A 19450-nucleotide genomic window follows, 5' to 3' on the forward strand; every position below is an offset into this window, starting at 1 on the left:
GTATGATGAAGAATGGGAGTCTAGTTCTGGTGATTTATTTCCAGAACATTTTTATATAAAATTGCCATCAGACTCTTCTTTCAGAAAGATAACCTGGTTTTGCTGACTGCAACAAGAAAAGATTTCTATTTGGGTTCAATGCAGTATCAGTATATATAGATATGTTCGTTCGACTTCTGATTTTATTGAGTTTGGTGCTTTCCTAAAGAAAGGTAGAGTAGTAGATCACAGAAATATCCTACCAAGTTTATTTTCATTAATGTATTAATTATAAGCATTATCTTCCTGAAGTAGTTACCTTTTTAATTTCAGGAATTTTTTTTTTTTTTTTTTTGTATAGCTGGAAGACTTTAAACTGCTGTTTAGGAATACAGCATGCTGATAATTCAGTAAGTAGCTACCTCAAATTCACGCTACTCAGCTTCTATTTTCATTTTACAGAAAAATTATAAAAATCAGTTATTTGCAGTGGAAAGTGATTTATGTACCTGGCATATACCTGGAGAAACATCTCCCCAGTAAAAACATCAGTCAGCACACTTCACAAAGCTCCAGTGTACACTTTAATACAGTTCTGTATGTATAGCTTCATGTCCTTTCTTTTGTGAAAAGCAGAATGGAAGCATCTGGGAGACATACGTGCATTTCTCAACACTGTTTTTCATAAAACAGCATAAGGCAGACACAGAGGTTAGTCAAACGCAAGAGGGGCAGGCGCTGAGCTCTGCTCTCTGGGGACAGCGGCAGGACCTGAGGGAATGGCATGGAGCTAAGCACTGGAATGGGGATGCCCAGGGAGGTCGTAGAGTCTCTTTCTTTAGAGATATTCAAAACCTGCCTGGATGCGATCCTCTGTGACATGCTCTAGGTGACCCAGCTTGAGCAGGGCGATTGGACTAGAGGATCCCTGGAGGTCCCTTCCAACCTCAACCATTCCGTGATTCTGTGATTCTGTGACAGGGGAGGGTCAGGCTGGGTGTGAGGAAAACGTTCTGCACCAAGACGGTGGTCGGGCTCTGGAAAAGGCTCCCCAGGGCAGTGGTCACAGCACCAAGCCTGCCAGAGTTCAAGAAGCATTTGGACAACGCTCTTGGACACAGGGCCTGACTTTTTGGGCGGTCCTTTGAGACTCAGGAGTTGGACTCAGTGATCCTTGTGGGTCCCTTCCAACTCAGGATATTCTGTGATCCTGTGACCCCAGTGGAGAAGTGGTGGAAGGTGACAACCAGACCATGATACTGTAGGTTTGCCACGATGTATCTCAGTGCAGAAGTTTCCTCTTCAAGTCTACTTCAGTGGTGAGGTAGGGACGGCCCTCTGTGTGGTAACAGGCCCTGGTGGTGATGTCACAGTGCCTGGCTCCTATATCCCTCTGGCATGGGTGCCAGCTGTGGCCCAGTTGCTTGTGGGGCCTGTAGGAGGAGGACCCAGAGAGAGCATTGTGTCTATCTGGGGACATCCTGCTGCGATGGAGAGGCTGAGAGCCCTTAGCGGTGAGGGGCAGCGGGAGGGAGGTTGGGGGCTGAAGCAGGACCCTTCACAGCAGGCTGCTCGGGGCTGCATCTCCTGCGGAGATTTCTCTCCAAACTGGCCAAGATACTTGTCCCTACCAGCTCCAGCCCCCTGCAGCCAGCAGCACCAATGACACCTGCTCCGTTCTTTCCTTCCAGGTCTCTTTACTTGTGTGGGCTGCCGGCCCAGACGTAGACGTCGCCACAGCAGAGGCAGGGTGACGGGGCCTGTCCCTGAAGCGGCCCCGACCTTTGCCACTGTTGTGACTTCTCTGCTAGAGCGTCTGCAAGACGAGGAGGTGAGCTGGGGGCACCCCACCATGATGCAGTGGGGTTCCCTGGGTGCCGCAGGGGGAGCTGTGCCTGTCGGCACCTCTGCCCTCTTGGTTTCCTCGTCCAGAAGCCCCGGCGCGGGGCAGGGCCCAGCCTGGAGCTAACCAAGGAGCAGTCATTTGCCCTGGCCCCGTCCCAAGGTCCCATGGGTGCCAAAGCCTAGAGGCCAGGGGATTTGTGTTGCCATTGCAGCTTCCCAGCCCCAGCGGCACGTCCCTAGGCTCTGCCAAGCGGGGGTGGGCAGCTGGCGGCTCCCTGGGAAGAAGGGCAAAGCAACTGCAACTGATCCCTGTCGTGCTCTGTCCCCAGGGTGACAGAGCGCAGACTTACTGCGAGCTGGAGAGCGTCTTGTGGGGAGATGACAGCCGCCTGCAGTGCGGTGTCGTGAACCGGCTGATAGCAGAGGTGTCCCGTGACCTGACAGCTGACCAGGTGAGATGGTGCTCTTGGAAGGCGGTGGGAGCAGCCTGCCAGGCATTTCAGGGAAATCTGGAGCAGTGCAGACAGGTTTTTCTGGCACTGGGGCCCAACAGAGGCTCCCCAGTAGCCCTGAGGGACAAAGCGGCTGGGGAAATGCCTGCCTGGGCTAGGCGGGGAGCGACAGCCGGGGAGCTGCTCACCTTCCTTCCCCAGGGGACCAGAGGTGGCAGCCGCCCAGCCCCAGGCACAGCTGTCCCCAAGGGGTGTTGTGGGGGAGTAGGGGCCATCTTCCCAGTGGCTCCAGCACACAGATAACGTTAGAGCTGAAGCCCCGTAGCCGGTGCTGGCTGGTTCACATATTAGGGTATCACAGGATGGCTGAGGCTGGCAGGACTGTCTGGGTCCACCTGGTCCAACCCCTGCTCCAGCAGGGCCACCCAGAGCAGGCTGCCCAGGACCGCGTCCAGGCGGCTTCTGAAGATCTCCAAGGAGGGAGACCCCACAGTGTCTCTGTGCCAGTGCTCCGGCACCTGCACCTGTTCAGCCCGTCCAAGTGCCTCAGCCTGTCTCCCGGGGGGCAATTCACCTGAGCCTCTTTTTCAGGGCGTGACGGAAGACACGAAGATGGCTGCTAGTGACGTCCTGGTGGCTCTGGCCCGCTCCCACTTCAGCTTTGTGATAGCCGAGCTCCAGGCCCAGCTGAAGGCCCCGGGGGAGATCTCCAAGGAGTTCGTGCTCATCACTGTGGGCAAACTCTTCAGCACCTATGGTACGGTCCAGCACCCCCATCCTCCCGCTTTGGGCCAGTCTGTGATAGCTGGGGAAAGGGATCCTTCCCCTCTCCACACGGTCCGTGCTGAGCTGGGGGGCACCGTGGCTGCAGCGCCTCTTCCCTCACTGCCAGTGCCAGCTGGGGGCTCTGACCGTGGCCACTCTCCATTCTCTTCGCAGCCCTGCAGTGCATCCCCTTCATGCGCATGATGCTGTTGGGCCTGCGCACCGTGGTGGGCCAGTTAGGGAGCAGCCGGATCCTGCGTGCCGCCTGTGGTGGTGAGTGGACCCTGGGGAGGGGCAGGGGCAGGGCAGCCCTTGGCACCTCGCTCCGGTCTCAGAGCGGGCATGGCGGGCCTGAGCCCACAGTGCTCCCAGACCTCGGCCATCCCAAAACGTTGGGGCACCTGGAAAGGGTGGGTGAAGGCCACGAGGTTTCTGTGGGCTGGAGGTGAAGGTGCCCGGGAACTCCTGGGTCCCTTTGCTGCCTTCCTGGGCTTTCCTCCCGGGTTAATGTCCCTGTGCTGATGGGCAAAGATTTGGGAAGGGAAGGGCAGGGGCTGCAGAGGAAAATGCTGGAGACTGTGAGGAAAAGGCGTCATGTGGAGGACAGAAACAGCGTGGCGTTGTCATCCAGACACCTCGAGCACACAACTTGCCCTCAAACCTAGATCTGCTCCTGAGCTGAACCCTGGCGAGCCTTGAACTGTGCTTACAGCAGGCTGGCGGGGGGTGCCGCTACCTTCCCTGCTACAGGCTCCTTTTTCTCTTCTCTTGGTGCAGTTCTGGAGCAATGGGCGAAAGGGGTCAACATTTACATCTGCACCTGGAAAGGATGCCCCTTGCCTGCCACGGAGAAAGAGCAGATATACGAAAACCTTTCCCAGGTGTTCTGCTCTGTGGCAGGAAACTGGCTGGACTGCCAGGAGGAAGAGGTGAGGACTGCTGTTTCCCAGCTGGGGATGGCAGCAGGGATGCCCCCGACGGTGCCTCTGTCTGTGCCCAGCGGGCTGGCTGCAAAAGGCCCCAGACTGGCTCTATGCCTGGGGCTGGGGGCTCCCTGCGGGGAAGCAGCTGAATCCCAGGGCATTTGGGCAGGCAGGGTGGGGGGGTGAGGGGTGGGGAAAACCTCTCTGCCCTCCAGAGCGAGCCCGTCTCCTGCAGGGCAGAAGGGAAAGGGGAATGGGGAGAGGGAGAGGGAGAGGGAGAGGGAGAGGGAGAGGGAGAGGGAGAGGGAGAGGGAGAGGGAGAGGGAGAGGGAGAGGGAGAGGGAGAGGGAGAGGGAGAGGGAGAGGGAGAGGGAGAGGGAGAGGGAGAGGGAGAGGGAGAGGGAGAGGGGAAGTCGTCTCCGTGGGCAGGGCAGACCTTCAGCCTTTGACGCTGGGCCTCCCCGGTTCCTCTCCAGGACAAGCAGGCCGTCATCAGGGCCATGACTCCACTGATGTGCATCCTCCTGCACAAGGAGGAGCACCGGGAGCAGGTCTGGGAGCAGCTCCTCTGGCTCCTGCACCAGTATCGAACGGTCCAAGACACCTCCAGGGTGACCAAGGTGAGGTGTGGCACAGGGCCTGGCACGGACGTGGGGTCTGTGCGAGTGGCACGAGGGCTCGGGGATCTGTGGCATGCAGGGAGGAGCCAGGGAGCTCCCCTTAGAGAAAGATGGAACAGGGAGATCAATGGAGATCTGAGGCTCCCTGGGCTCTTCAGGCAAAAGAAGAGCAACCGTGATGGGGCCAGGAGGGAGCCGAGAGTCAGTGGGGCCCATCTCTGGGAGCCGAGAGGCTTTGCTACCACCTCCGTGGGGGCTGTTTGCATGGGGAGCTCTGTTCTAAGGTGCAGGGCCATGTCCAGTTGTATCTGACTGGGGGGGGCGGGGGGGGGCGGGGGGTAAGAGGCCTGATGGGTAGGAAATACCTGGAAACATTGCCAAAAGAAGGCTCTGTTCAGAGAAGAGACTCCTAGTGCTGCCGTGAGGGGAGGGTGAACAGGAAGCCCTGTGCAGGAGCACTGGGGACTCCCCTGACCTCAGCTGCGCACAGTTTCTCCATTCGCAAGTGGCTTGACATGGCTTTGGCCCTTTCTTCCTCTCTTGTTCTCTTGCAGAGCCTCATTTATTTCCTGGAGGCCTTGGAGCAAGTTCAGACCCTCATCCCCAAGGGCAAGTGTCTTGCCATCAGCAGTGTCGTGTACAACGAGGTAAGGGGAGCCTGCACCCACGCAGCCACAGCAATTACCTCTTGGCTGAGCCTCGGGAGGACTCCAGAGCCCCGAGACTTTGAAGGCTGCTCAGCCTTGGCTCCTGGGTGGCTCCTGGGTGCTCCAGACCTGTGCGTGTGTCCCTGTGGACGCTGTGGGGTGGGCTGGGTTTTGGCTGGGGGTCCTCTTCCCACGAGTGCCCAGGGAGATGAGAGCTGGCAGCGCCGTTCCTTTTCGGTCCCTCTTGATGCCGATGTGACTTTCTCCAATGGACCTTGTTCCCACAGCTCACTGACGACACCAAAGAGCACAGCCAGGACCATAAGGCAGAGCTGACCCAGTGCATCCTGCTGCAAGGTAAGGAGAGGAGATGTGGCGATGCCCCGTGGTGTCCCGGCAGCTCTCTCCCAAAGCTCAGGAATGGGTGTAAGCTGCTTGCTAATGCAGGATGGGATTTCCTCCCCACAGCTCGGATCTGCCCAGAGGAGACGATCCTGTTCCTGGAGTCCCAGCTGAGCCACGAGAGGGAGGCCGGGCGCGTGGCAGCCCTGGGTCTGCTCGGTGCTCTGGCACGCTGTGACGGTCAGTACTGCGGGGTCAGGGCTTTGAGGGCTCTCTTCCGCCCTCTGGGCTGTGCCTCCACGCATGCCTCGCTGTATCTCTTGCAGAGCCCGCGATGACAGAGAAGCTGCCCCAGGTCGTGGAGGCTGTCAAGTGTGTGTGCAGGGACCCCAGCACCCGGGTGAGCTGCTTTGGGAAGGGACTATGCCGTCGGGGTGGTAGAGAAACCTTTTCCCGCAGGGCAGAGCCTGGCAAGACTGTACTGGAAGGGCTCTGACCTAGACAACCATTTCCCCGCTCCTTGGTTACTGGAGGGCTGATGGCGAGAGGTGATGCCGCTGCCAGCATGGGCAGGTCCCCGTGTCCCCGTGCTGTGCAGGGAAAATGCACGGCCTGGTGCTAAAGCGTGCCCTGACCTCAGGAGAAAAGGCTTCTCCTACATCCTCGCTGTCTCTATGCAGGCCGGAAGGGCTGCCCCGGTGAGCAGGTGGCTTCCCTTTGGCTTCGGAGCAGGAAAATCATAACCACAATTGACCCCTGGCAGGTGAGGAGGGCAGTTCTGCACTTCATCAGGGAGCTGCTCAGTGCCAATGCCCAGAGCTGTTCAGCGTGGGACGCTGTGGGATACATCTTCAGCGAGTTCAGCCAGAGCTCGAGCAGAAGGGTAAGGCCAGTGTGCAACATCTTCCCTTGGGAGATCTGCGCTGCCAGGAGGCTGGCATGGGAGCACTGGCGGGGCCACGCCTGAGCCTTCTGGGTCAGGAACTGAGAGCAACCGGGGGGTTCCCAACATTGTCTTGCAGGCTGCAGGACTCCTGTCTGCCCAAGAAGCCCAGGAAGAAGGAGGTCTCCAAGGGCTGTGCATGGACGTCCTGGGGTCACTGGACATCTCTGTGAGAGGGATGGCCAAAGTAAGTCATACTCTGTCCTGCGGCTGCTGCTCCTCTCCTTCAGGCCGTTTGTTCCTAGACCCCTTTGCACACCCGAAAGCTCCCCCCCAGTGTGCTCTGAAGTGCCCAGGGCTCAGGGAGATGCACACCATCCTCTCCATCTCTGAGCTGAGGCAGAAATGCTGATGGGCTGAATTGTCTCATTGCCTACATACAGCTCCTGTGGCCGAGGCTGCTGATATATGTGTTGCCGGCCAAGTACACGGGCATGCTGATCCCCCTCTCCCGCTGTCTCCGAGCCCTGGCTGAGAGAAATGAGTTAACAGCAGCGCGTGAGCATCAAGAGCTGGATCCCGATGTCCTCAACTCCCTGTTGCAAGGTAGGAGTAGAAACTCCCCCAATGAGCTCTGCTGACCTCTGTGTCTGCGTCCTGCAGGGACGTCAGAGTGGCAGGGCACAGTGTGGCTTGGCATCTCACCCAGCATTTCTTTCTCCCCGCAGAGACAACGCTGACGCCACATACCTTGCTGGCTCGCCTGCTGGTGAGTAGTGGGGCCCTGGGGAAAGAAAGAGCTTTTCTGGACAGGGCAGCGATGTCCAGAGAGGCCGGGGCAGCGATGCTTTAGAGGCTGGTGTCAGGAGCCCTGGGGAGGGAGCAGCGTGTCCTGAGTGTGCCACCTGGGGACCCCGTTCCCTTCCCGTGGCTGAAGCACGATGGGCGCAGCCATCAGCTGCTCCTTGGCAGCCGGGGTAGCGCCGAGCTGCTTCCTTCATGGGAGAAGCCGCAGGTCTTGCGGCAGAAGTGACCCTGCTTCTCTGTGCTCTCTGTACACAGGTGGTGGCGGGGTCTCCTTTTGCGGGCAGTGAACTCCAAGCTGCTGCCTTGCTGGTGATGCAGAGCCTCCACAGCAGGATCCATGGAGCTGTGGGGGCCCTGTGGAACACCGAGATTCCCCTGCTGCTGCAGTACCTCAAGGGTAAAGTGCTGGTGGGGATGGAGAGGCAGGGGAGGGAGGGGAGGGCATGACAAGTCAGCTTCCCAGCATGGCTAAGGGAAATCGTTGCCTGTTGCCCAGTGCTTGTTCTGCTGCCGTTTCCCTTCCAGGGAGCCAGCACTGAAGCTGGGGGGGGGGGGGGAGTGGTCCCACAGCGACCCATTCGTCCCGGCGCATGGATGGGGCCCTTGCCGTCCCCTCGGACAGCATGCTGGTCTTGGTGGCACCTCCATGTCCCTGCTGGGACGGTGCTTGTGGGGAGGGACAGGAAGGCTGCCTCTGGAGGGGGTGCAGCCACCAGGTTCCCTGGGCCAGGCCGGGTTTGCAGCAGCTCTTCTTTTGTGGCTTGATCCCAAGCAAGGGCTTTTTTCTTCTTCCTACTTTCTAGGAGAAAACGAGAACATCCCAGACTCTGCAGAGTGGGAGCGCCATCTGCTGAAGGTACGGCAGCCTTGGGAGGCATAGCATATAGAGGTAGCATTTCCCAGGTGGCAGGGGCGTTTCCCAGGCACCCTGCGCCTCCTCCTGCAGAAGGTGCCTGCCTGCCTAGAGGAGTCTCTCCCCACACGGGCCACAGCTGAACGCGAATGCCCTCATTTAATGCCACTCTGGCGTGGCCGTGTGCCTTGGCACTGCCTCTTCCTGCTTGTCCTGAGCCAAAGGGGTGTCAAAGGAGAAGAGCGCAGGCGGGTTAAAGGAGGGAGGGTTGTGGTGAGGTGGGGCGAGGGACTGTCCTTCCAGGCAGCTCTCCCCCAGCAGGTTCCCGGGACCTGGGAATGTGGGAAACGGCCCTGGCAAAAGGCAAAGAAACATTCGCTTCCTCTCCTGTTCTCTCCTGTAGTTCCTGAGGGCATCACTGGAAACCATCAAGGACGACGCCTGGATCAAGCGCCTGAGCTGTGAGCTGAGCCAGCGGCTGGACAGCTCTCCCAGCGGCTCTGGGGAGAAGGTCAGTTCCCCGCCCGGCTCTCCCCTGGCAGCGCAGCCACGGGGCGCCCGCCTGCGGGGCTGGGGCTGCAGGCGGTGCTCTGCGCTGCTTCCCCAGCCCTTGCCCCCCAGCGGCCTTTCCCTCCGTGCTGAGCGGGGCTGGCTAAAGCCCATCCCTGCGTCCGGTCTCGGCTGCTCCCCGTGCGCTGGGGCCTGTCCTGGTCTGGCCCCGTTCCAGCAGGCCACGCTGTTGCTGCATCTCGGGCTCGGCTTTTTCCCTTCCAGGCTTTCCTGTACAAGGCTCTTGGGACAACGCTGGGAGCTTGTCAGGAACTCCCACACGTCCAAGAGAAGCTGCTGCAACATCTGAAGAAAGCAAAACCTGAGGAGCCATCTGAGGCCCAGGTGAGTTTCCCTGGTCTGTCCCTGGGGGAAAGGGCTTCTTCCGGCCCTGCTCCAGGCCTTTTCCATCTCCTCATCGCTGCCTGCCACTGTGGCTGGCCGTGACTGAACGTCTGGGCCTGTGCCAACTGTCCCTCGGTCTTTTGTTGCAGGGAATCATTTCTCTTGTCTGCCAAGCCGCCGACAGCCACTTCCGCCTGGCCTTGGAGACCTTCACAACGTTTGCTGCCACACTGTGCAACGCCCAGTGTTTTGGGGCTTCCAGACGCAAGAAGGTGAAGCGTTTGGGGTTTCACTCATTGGCTTTCTTCCACCTTCTTTTCACTTCTGCACCAGTAGCGGCCAAATCATGGCAGCTGCATTTAGGTTGCCCCTAGTGTAAGAACCCCTCGAGACCTGCGCTTCGAAGGGGACCCCCCGCAGCTGGGGCCCGTGGGGTGTCTTCGGAGAGGATGGGGTTTTGTGCCTCGTGGATCCGAGCTGCAGCGGCTGCTTGCACACAGCCCTGTTCCCCTGACCGAAATGCAGCGTGACAGAGGCTGCGCCCTTCCGGCCCAGCCCCATGCGAGAGCCCGGCCTGCGGGCTCGGAACAACTCCTGGCCCCAGAGCTCACAGAGAGCTGGGGGAGCAGCTTGAGGAGCTGCCAGGACGTGCCCGGGGAAATAAGAAGCTGGTGCAGGGGCAGGGCAGCTCCTGCCTCGGGAGCCCAAGGGGCATCGTGGGGTGTGGGGGGCCATCGGGCAGACGTCTCACAGCATCTTTACCAACGCAGATGACCCGGGCCAGCAGGAGAGCTCAGGCCACTTGCAATGCTGCCATGCTCACCTACAGCAGCATGGCACTGCGTGCCTCCAAGGAACAACTGCTCACCCACGTGGAGGCAGACATCGTGGGCAACATCCTGCTGCTCTACATCTCCAGTAGCCAGGTGAGAGCTCGGGGCGTGCAGGGGCAGGGATGCTGGGTGCCCCAGCTCCAGTCCCTCTGCGCTAGGGCATACTGAGATGGGCCGTCTCTTTCAAAAGGTCCCCCAAGAAACAGTTTGTCCCAGCATGAAGATCCAAGCCCTTCCCCTAGATTTCCCCCACGTGCACATGTTCCTCTTGCAGCCCGCGGACCTTCATCCAGTTCAAAGTGTTTTCTTCTCTGCTGGGCCTCAGAACTTGGAGAAAAATCTCGCCCTGGTGCAGAGCATCACCGAGGTCGGTTGTGCCATCCAAGCTGTGGGTAACTTCGGCAGCTTTGATCCCGTCCTGCAGCACAAGCTGCTGCTGATCCTGCAGGTGAGTGCCCAGAGCCAGAGCTGTCTTGCAGGGGAGTTTTGGGCCATGCCATGAGGCATGAAGGTCTCCCTCAGCTGAGTGGGAGCTCCTGAGCTCCTAGAGCCATGTCCCCAGCTGGTGGGGCCGTTGGGTGCTGGCAGTCAGTGGCCATGGCTGGGCAGCCGCTGGGGAGCTGCTACATCCTGCAGCGCCTCTGTGGGAGCTGCAGGAGTGATGGAGCCAGTGTCTGGTAGTAGCGCCCGTCTCTGGGCAGGGTGCAAGAGCTCTCCTACGCCCAATGCCCACTTTGCAAATTTCTCTCTGGGACTTGCAGAACTTGATGAGGAAGACTCTCTGGGACTTCCCGGCATCGTCACTGCACCTGAAGGTGATTCTGGCCCTGGAGCAGTGGAGGTAAGAGCGAGGAGCTGCGGGGGCTGTGAGGCGGGATGACGTTCGTCCTGTCGGGGAACTCCCAAAGGGGGTAGGGGAAGAGGAGCAGCATCTACAAGAGGGAGGGCTGGTCTGTTGTGCCCAGTGACCTGTAGGGAAGGTTCTGGGCGGGGAGAAAGGCTCTGGTCCTCCTGCCATCTGGCAGGGAAGATAAGGAGCCCCAGGGTCTCCCTCACTTTGGAGCTGGGGGGTATTTGCTGCCGGGGAGGAGAGAGCAGCTGCTGGAGCTGAAGGCAGCACTCACCGCCACAGGCTAGGCTGGTTGGATTTGGGGCGGTCGATGAGGACAAGACCAGATGCCATTTGACCGTCTCTGGAGAGCGCTAGTAACTCTTCTTTTTTTTTTCTCTTCCTTTTTCCCCTTGCCAGCAAGCTGAAGATCTCTTTTAGCAGGAAGGAAATTTGCAGCCTGCTGTCTGACTGCTGCCAGTCCATTCTGCCACTTCCTTCAGCGGATGAGCAGATGGAGGAGATAGGGAACGCGGAGGTGGCATTGCTGCAGCTACAGGTACCTTGGTGTCCCTTCCCTGCCCACATCTTGGTCAGGACCCCACCCCCCAGCACAACCTGTGCGCTGGCAGCAACCGTGATACCGCATCTCTGTCCCTCTCCTCTGCTTCCAGTCTCTGCACATGGCCACGAAGGCTCTGGGCCGGCTCATGGCAGTCCTGCTCAAGACAAAGCCAACCACTGTCGTCTTCGTAGACATCGTCCACGTGAGTATCCATGGGGCGATGGGGAAAGCGTGCCTCCTGTCAGTAGTGGGGACCGAGATCTGGGGCCCCTGGCGAATTAGCAGAGGAGCAGGAACCTCCTGCTGCCATGCCAGGTCACTGTGACCTCAGGGAGGCAAAGAAATGGGCCCTGCAGGGGGGAGAGCCAGGAGGCATCCCTTGGCCGGCTGGAGCAAGGAGATGGCTGCATGAAAAAGCTCCTGGGTGGGGGCAGGTGTGTCTGAAGAGAGTGGGGCAGTGCAGGCAGCAGTGCCAGTGCCCACTCGGTGGGGCCGCAGGGCAGGCCCTCAGGGAAAGTGCCAGGAAGGGAGGGAAATGGAGAGGGATGGCGGGAAGGGAACGATGCCCCCTGTGAGACAGAGCTGTTCTGCCCCAGGTACTGTGGCTCCGGCTCTCCTCGGACAATCCGTGGGAGCGCAAGAGGGCCCTGCAGGTCTACGCCCAGCTGCTGGCGGATTGCAGAGATGGAGTCACTTTCCAGGTGAGTAAGGATGCCCACCGTGTGCCCCTGCTCCCTGGAACCACTGGGGCCTGGAAGGGGAGCTCTGCCCAGCTGTGCACGGGCTTTCGGGTCCCCCAGCACTATGGGGTGGCCCCTCTGCCCAGTCCTGGCTTGAGTGGGGCACGGGTGGGAGATGCAAGGGGGCGCTGGGGCCGCCTACAGCCTTTGTTCTTCCTCTCCCCCATGCAGACAAGATGTGCCTACGTGCCGTTTGGCTCCTTGGCGGGATTGCTGGGGCCTCTGACCTATGACCCCGTGACCAGCTCCCGCCAGCTGGCCGCTACCTGCCTCAGCTCCCTTCTCCACATCCAAGGTGAGTAGAGCAGGCGCCTGCCGGCCCTCTGTGCCCCGCCTGGCCCTACCAGGCTCCCAGGGGCTGGGCCCTGCTGCCAGGAGGGAAAGGAGAGGCACGGTGCTCGGCTGCTGTCCTCTCCCCACCCTGTTCGTCCTCCACCTCCCCAGCCACCTGGGGAGGGATCCTGGCAGAGGAACACCCAGTCCCACCTGCCAGCAGCGTTTCCTGCAGCCGGGGGCACTCAGGGCCATCCCCCGCTGCTGACAGCAGGACGTAGACCCCTCAAGTGAGGAGCGTTAGGAAGGAGGGAGCTGAGCTGCAGGCCCAGAGCGTGAGGCGATGGATTTTGGTTCAACCCCTTTCCAGCCCCTTGAGAAACACTCTCTGTACTGAAGGAAGCTGCTGGATGGGGCACCAACCAACCCCCCGGGAAATCACGTCGAAGGCAGTTCTTACCACCTTTTCACTGAGCAGCATCTGTCTGCGCTGAGGAGAGTGTGGGCCTCCCAGAGACGCTGGTGGCCTGTGCGGCAGGAGGAGAGGCAGCTGCAGGGAGCAGAGGCCTGCAGCCCCTGAAACAAGCACCGCCAGCTTGTCAGCTGCAGAACCTGGCAAGGGACATCCCGCTGCACCGAGTTAAAGACTAACTACCCTGGCTTCTGGTCCCCCTTCAGCAAAGCCCGGGAACGGAAGTTCAGTTTCCCTAAGTGTGACTCCCCTTTTCTCCCCATGCTCGTTCCAGCCAAGGCCACGAACAGGGTGTTCGAGACAGACGACCCTGCGAGCTGGTGTGAGGGGCTGAGTAATCAGATCGCCGCATCTCAGCAGCTCCAGACCTCTGTCAAAATTGGAAAGGTAAAGAGTGCCCTCAAGTTTGCATTAAGTTCTGAAGAGCTGGAGCAGAGCCGTGACAGGATCTCTCCTGTTTCTTGTTTCTTTCCAGATCGTTTGCAAAAACTTCCCCAAAGAACAGGCCACGGACTTCATGATGGCCATCAAGGAGACCTTCCGGCGTGCCAGAGGAAGACGTGTGCGTGCTGCAGGGAACTGGATGATCACCTTCGTGAAAATATGTGGAAAGGACATTCTTCCAGACGTAAGAGACATTTTTCCGCGACGTGGACTTTCTCGTTTTGGCTGTCGCACCACACATCTTGCCGTTTGTGTGCTAAAGAAGCTCTCGGTGCAGAGCCAGGGCTTGGGCAAGGTGGTAGGGGTGAAATTTCGCCTTAAAGCTTGAAAGCGTGGCAAGGGAGCAGGCGTGGCTCATGGGCTGAACGTCCATGTCCCCGCAGAAGCAAGGACGTACCAAGACATTCCTTCTCCCCTGCTTCTTTCAGGTGCCAGGAGTCCTCTCCATCCTGCACACCTGCACATGGTCCATGCTGCAGACCTCGTTCATGTACTTTGTGCACGATGCGGTGCTGATCCTGGCCCGCTATCACGAGGAGCTCACGACGGATGTCATCATCCAGAAGTTTGTGCCTATGGACAGGTATGTGCACTACTCCCTTTCTTGCTGGGGTCAGAGAGCCGTAGCTTGTCTCCACTAGGGTGATCCAAGTGAAGCAGCAGCTCCTTTTCCTACACCAAAATGTCTGAGGTGTGCTCGTATCGCTGGTAGGAACCGGGCATCTTCAGCCCAGCTGCTGAAGAAGAGTGAGGTGAAGGCATCACAGGTAACAGAGCATACGGGCTCATGGTTGCACATCTTCTCCTTTGCAGAAACACACTGGAGCTGTGGCGGACTCTGGGGAAAGACAGCATTGGCATCTGTGTGCTGAGGCGCTTATCCGAGAAGCTGAAGAGAGTGGGAGACGACAGCTCCGAGCCCAGCTCGTCCAGTCGCAGGCTGGAGGACCACCAGCCTTCTCCGGAGTCCTTGACTGTACGTTCAGTGGCAGGGGTTTGCGTCTGCTCCCCCACACAAAGTCCGAGGCAAAGGCGTTGGGTGCCCTTTGCAAACGTCTCTGGACACTGCCAGGACGCTGTGCTGGGGCGTCTCCGCGTTAGCAGTTCGGGACGGCCGGGACAGCCGCTGCTCCCAGGCTGCAAGGCTGTCACGGATACGGGACGTGCAGGCAGTAAAAGTGCCCCAGGCAGCCAGGGGGCCGGGGCTGGTGGCAAAGCTCTTGTTTAACAGGTGGTTCTCGGTCTAATTTCCCTGTAGGTCGCCTGTGCCATCTCAGAAGTGGTGTCTGTGCAGTCCGAGAAGGGGGTCCAGAGCTTGCTTCCCTCCCTCCTCCCTGGGCTCCTGCTGCAGGTCAGCGAGGCACTGGGGGAAGAGATGCTGTTTGCGCCCCTCAGCCCCTGGAGAGGGCTCTCTGAGGATCAGCGGCGAGAGGACAACGTGCGCAGGTCAGGAGCGGGAGGAGCAGGGAAGGGGGGCCTGGAATTGCCTAGGCAAGCATGTTTGTTTGTTTCCTGTCCTGCTTCCTAGGCATGAGGCCACTTGAGGCTGCAGATTTGTTTTTTTCCTCCCATCCCCGTTTGTTTGGGGTTTCTTTTCTCTGTTTTTCGCTCGGGCAGGCTGTAATTATTGCATGATGGCTTGTCCAAAGTTTGTTTTCATTACGGTAGAGATGTCTGTGTGCTGAGGGTCTTCCTGCGTGGTGACTTCCAGGGAGCACGAGCACAGCTGCCACATCCTCGTAGGGTTTGTGGCCCAGCTCTGACCACAGGCAGCTGTGCTTTCCTGCCCTAGAGGCCCTGCCGGTGTAATTCATGGCCTGTCAGGGTGCACCAACCATTGCACTCAGGCGGTGCTGCCTCCCTGCGGAGGTTCGAGTGGTCAGGTCAGTCCCCCCACAACATAACAGGGCACTTTGCCGCAGGGTGCTCTTTCCTCCCCTTAAGGCCCAGCTGGGGGGCCCCATCCCGGGAATTCTTTGTAGCACCGCGCTCTGTCCCTGCTCCCGCTCCTCAAGGGCAGGAGAAAGCTGGGGCCGTCTGTAGCCTGCAAGCCCCTCTGCGCAACGTGCTGGCGGCAAGGGCCCGTAGGGAGGGCTGTGGGTGCCTGGCATCGATTGAGCCTGGGGGCCCTGGGTTTTGTCCTTCTGTAAGTGGCTTGGGGCATTGCCAGGTCTAAGAAAGACAGTTGTTTTTTTGCCAGCTTTACAGACTTGGCGGCTACACAGCGTTGCTTCAGTTGCCTCTCCCTCGATGGAGCTTGGGATGAGTGAAGAACCGGCTCGTAAAGCTGCTGAGCATTCTTGCTCTGCTAAGTCTTCCCCTCCGGAATGCTGCTGTGATCTGAGACTCCTCTGGCTCTTGTTCTTTCACCAGGCCTTTTTGCGAAACTCTTATGTCAGTGCTGAGCAAATGCACTCAGAAGAACTGGCTGACGCCGTCCTGGATGCAAAAAATGTCGGCGATGCTGGAGAGCCCCCACACTCATGCCGAGGGCATGTGCCTCCTGACGAGGTGAGAGCCCCAAGGCAGCATCTCACCTTCCTCTGGGTGGCTGCGTCCAGGGCAACGGCTGGCGGGGACCTTTCCTGCGTGCTCGGGGAGCTCTGCTGCAGGACAGAACAGCGCCTGTGCTGGAGGAGGGGAAGTCCGGGGTGGCAGCCTGCAGCCTTCCCGCCTGACCAGGCGTTGCCTCTTGTGCTCTTTGTGCAGAGTCCTGGTCCGTGCGCAGCTCATCTCACAGGAGCTGATTGAGAGCTTCTCCCAGTGGCTGGACTGCCCATCAGCAAACCTGCAGCTGACGGCCATGGCTTTCTTTGCTGAGGTGAGGCACTAGGAGGGCAGGAGGGCTCCAGAGGGCTTTTCTTAAAGGTATTGCTGCTTGGGCTGCCTCTTTCTGTGGGAAGAGATCAGAAGAAAGCGTCGCCATCGAGACTCGGATGGAAGCTCCTTTGTTCGAACCCTGTTTGTGTGCTGTGCCTGGGCTGAGGTTGTGTCCTGACTCTCGTGGATGTGTTGCTCTATTGTAGCTGATGAATGACCCGCCTATCGAGGGGAGGAACGTCCTGAAGATTCTCAGGGTCTTCACTGAGAAAGCACAGCACCGAAGCAGCACCATAAGGCAGATGGCAGTGAGAGCTCTGGGCAACGCAGTCAGCAGTGTGCCCGTGGAGGTGAGACGGATTTTCCTGTGCTCTGACTGGAGCCCCTCCCTAGCAAGACCCCGGGGGAGAGCTGCTTCGAGAGCCTGGACAGAGCGGCAAAGGCAAAAACAGGGCTCTTTCCTAAGGCCACGCTCCTTCCCCTGATGCCAGCAGGGCTGCCAAGGGAAAATTTGGTGCAAAATGTCAGAGTAACAATGCTTCGTAACAGACCTGTCAGCCACGTAAAGAGCAGCTCTTTGAGGCAGGAAGAGCCCTAAGTCTGTGCGTGTCTTTGGCTTTGCAGGTGCGAAAGCACAGGAGACCTGTTGTACAGGTGCTGCAACAGAGCCTGGCGGACATTGCCTGTCCCGAGGTGGTTGCAGAAAGCATGGTGGCGCTAGCTGAGTTCGTGAGGGTGCTGCAGGCAGTGAACTTGGGATCGGCCTTTGAAGCCATCGCCAGGTCCACCAAGATGTTCTTCGAGTCTGTGAGTGAACCCAACTCTTTCTGCCGCTGGTCTGAGAAGTGGGGGGTGGGCAGGGGCCTGCACGCGCCGCGTGGATGGCCTCTGCTGGCTGAATGTCTGCTTTGGCCTCGTTACCCAGCTGACAAACGGGTTTCTGGGTTGCAGGAACTAGAGTACCTTCGCTACTCGGCCTTCCGCCTCTATTCAGTCCTGGCCTCCTCAGCCTCGATCAAGCGGTCGTTCTTCGCCGGAGAAGTGGCAGAAACATGGGTCAGCCTTCTCCTGCACCTCCGGGATCCCGACTTTGCAGTTGCTAGCGTAAGTGCCCTTGCAGCTTACTCCCAAAGCCACAGAAAGCTGCGCGGCCACGGCCGAGGCGTTCTGCCACTCCTGCCTGCTCAGCAGCTGCTGGGCGTCTCTGCAGATCCCTCCTAAAAGTGTTCACCGAGCCTTCCGCTGTGCTGCCCAGGGCAGTCTTACCAGCATCGCTGGCAGGACCATCTCAGGCCTCTGGTCCTTTTTCTGGCCACGTGCCTCTGTGCCTGCCTTTTCCTCCCGGAGCCGGTGCTCCCCTGGGAGAGGGCAGTGGGGAGCAAGCCCACGGATCCGGCCGCCAGGCATCAGGACTGGGTCGGGTGCCGGCCTAAGGGATGGAGCAGGTCCCCTCTGCTGCCGCCAGTGCATTCCCCTGCCAGCGAGTGCCCCTCGGGCAGCCCCCCGCCCAGGTGGAGCTCAGCAGCACACAGCTGGACGAGCTCCCTGGGTAGGCCCCAGACACTCTGGTGGAGGAGGAATGACGGCACAACTCTCTTTTTCAGATGTGCAAGATCACCTTCAGTCTCTGTGCTCCATTTATGGGGCTGAGTCGGGTGCAGGAGATCATCGATCTCTCCAAGAGGCTGGGTGCAAACGAGCTGCAGTATGAGGTCTGCAGTCACCTGGTAAGTAAGCTGTGCTCCGGCGAGACATCAGGGCCCTGCGGCCCTGCCCTGGCTCCCAGAGGGGAGTGTGCGGTGACGCATGCTGGGCTGGCCGGGACTGGGACATGGCCATCCCTCCTGGCCACCCGCTGCCTCTCACCTTCCCCCTGCGGCCCACCCAGCCAGCTGGCTGAGGGTCAACAGAAGGCATCTTCTCGGACCCACATGAACTTGTGCCTTCCTGTCTTTCCCTAGGCCAGATACGCCCCCGCCATGTTGGACAGGCTCCACACCATAGCCAGGAGAGGCTGCCTAGAGAACGGTCAGAGGCTGCACACATCGGCCGTCGAAATCCTTGGTGAGAGCCCGCACTGGAACTTACCACTCCCTTTCCCGACCAGAGAGCTGGAGGGGCCTCTGCTTTCTCTTTCCTCTTTCCTCTGGGCCCTGCCTTTGCAGAACAGGGCAGACAGGGTTGCTCAGAGCTTGGCCTGTGTGCAGGAGAAGCACCACACAGCTGGCGCTAGCAGAGTGGCCGGGCGCCTCACGGGGCGATGCTCAGATTGGCTCGCTGCCCCGTCCCGGGGAGGTGCAGGCAGCGTGGTGGGCAGCGAGTCCAGCCTGCCCCCCGCAGCCTGCCAGGCACCAGCTTGCTGGTTCATCCTTGCCGGGGCCTGCTCCGGAGGCTGAGCCACAGCACCCACCGTGCTGTGTACCATGGGCTCAAGATGGGGTAGACAGGGACACAGGGCTTTTCATTGCAACCTGCCTCCGAGTTCCTTAAAAAGCTTTAGCAACCATCAAGTTGTGATATTTAGAGCCTTGCACAGTGGCTCCCCAAGTATGTGTCCCAGCCGTAGGGCAGGGCGGGAAGCCAGGGCTGTGGAGCAGTGCTCTGATGTTTGCCTCTTTGCTCTGTACTTTAGATGACATCCTGGCGAGAAGAAGAAGAAGGAATTGAGGCTCCGTCAGATAGCAGGTCGGTTCACGTGGGGCTGAGCTCCGGATCCGTGGGTCTGGGCAGAGGTCAGAGCCCAGAAGCAGCCCGGCAAATGCCCGGCACCAGGGGCCGGCCAGCCAGGGGGGAGCAGCTCCAGGGTGGCAGGGGGGACAGCTGCCTGGGCTGGCTGCTCACAGCTCTTTCTGTCTTGTTGCAGCTTTCCAAGGCCTGAGCAGCACTGAGGACACCCGAGCGTGGCAGGCGGCAGACAAAGCCCTCCGTGACTGTGGCACACTGTGGGCAATAAAATTCCGCACGTGGTCTCACCGCTGTGTACTTGGGGAAATACAACTCAATGTGGCCTCACCACTGTGGACAAAGGGTCTTTTTCCCAGGGCCAGGGGGGGCACGCTGGAGCCTGTGGGGCGAGGCCTGGCAGGATGCACAAATGGCTTCTGAAGGAGTTGGCAGACCTCACCGTGAGGCCTCCCAGGATTATCCTTCAAATGTCACCGCGATCAGGAGAGGCTGCTGAGGACTGGGAGAAAGCAAACGTCGCTCCTGTCGTCAAGGTGGGCCAGGAGAGAGACCTGGGCACTGTGGGCAGGTCGGCCTCACCCCAGTCCTCAGGGATGGGATGGGATCGGAACCGTTTCCAGCCCTGTGCAGGACGAGGCTGGGAGGGGAGCAGCCAGCACGTGCGATGCCGGGGGACGGAGTGCCTCAGCTGCCTGACGGCAGCCACAGCCAGGCTGGGCGAGGGGAGAGCGGGGCAGGGCCCAGCGCACCGCCGCTGCTCAGCGCCTCTGGGCTGAGGC

General features: G+C 59.6%; 1 protein-coding gene across 4 annotated transcripts; it reads left to right on the forward strand.

The window, feature by feature from the left end:
* The first annotated feature begins 768 nt into the window (after window positions 1–768).
* On the forward strand, window positions 769–19244 carry LOC106029627 (maestro heat-like repeat-containing protein family member 2B). 4 transcript variants are annotated; one of them, XM_066996150.1, is made up of 41 exons: window positions 770–1493; window positions 1671–1810; window positions 2154–2276; window positions 2868–3033; window positions 3216–3314; window positions 3819–3970; window positions 4441–4584; window positions 5139–5231; window positions 5519–5588; window positions 5700–5813; window positions 5900–5973; window positions 6337–6456; window positions 6596–6703; window positions 6900–7062; window positions 7185–7225; window positions 7519–7660; window positions 8067–8119; window positions 8520–8627; window positions 8891–9010; window positions 9160–9282; window positions 9781–9936; window positions 10034–10291; window positions 10605–10684; window positions 11093–11231; window positions 11347–11439; window positions 11834–11938; window positions 12149–12272; window positions 12997–13109; window positions 13198–13350; window positions 13595–13749; window positions 13980–14142; window positions 14425–14612; window positions 15540–15677; window positions 15876–15987; window positions 16193–16336; window positions 16611–16793; window positions 16938–17090; window positions 17591–17713; window positions 17948–18050; window positions 18619–18671; window positions 18850–19244. In XM_066996150.1, exons 1-40 carry the CDS (start codon window positions 1469–1471, stop codon window positions 18651–18653), a joined length of 4896 nt encoding a protein of 1631 aa, XP_066852251.1. In that variant the 5' UTR covers window positions 770–1468; the 3' UTR covers window positions 18654–18671; window positions 18850–19244. The 4 variants fall into 4 exon arrangements, with proteins under 4 accessions (XP_066852254.1, XP_066852251.1, XP_066852252.1 ...); XM_066996151.1 differs by having other exon boundaries at window positions 10118–10291; XM_066996152.1 differs by having other exon boundaries at window positions 10169–10291.
* The last annotated feature ends 206 nt before the right edge of the window (window positions 19245–19450 follow it).

Source organism: Anser cygnoides, chromosome 4 (assembly GCF_040182565.1).
Source record: "Anser cygnoides isolate HZ-2024a breed goose chromosome 4, Taihu_goose_T2T_genome, whole genome shotgun sequence".
NCBI classification, from domain to species: domain Eukaryota; kingdom Metazoa; phylum Chordata; class Aves; order Anseriformes; family Anatidae; genus Anser; species Anser cygnoides.

What these genes read in the sequence shown, in the direction of transcription:
- LOC106029627 (XM_066996150.1), top strand. Translation starts at nt 1,469, where the DNA reads ATGGAGAGGCTGAGAGCCCTTAGCG. An exon ending in GTGACCTGACAGCTGACCAG is followed by an intron (nt 2,277 to 2,867) that starts GTGAGATGGTGC and finishes CCTCTTTTTCAG; the next exon opens with GGCGTGACGGAAGACACGAA. An exon ending in CCTTGCTGGCTCGCCTGCTG is followed by an intron (nt 7,226 to 7,518) that starts GTGAGTAGTGGG and finishes CTCTGTACACAG; the next exon opens with GTGGTGGCGGGGTCTCCTTT.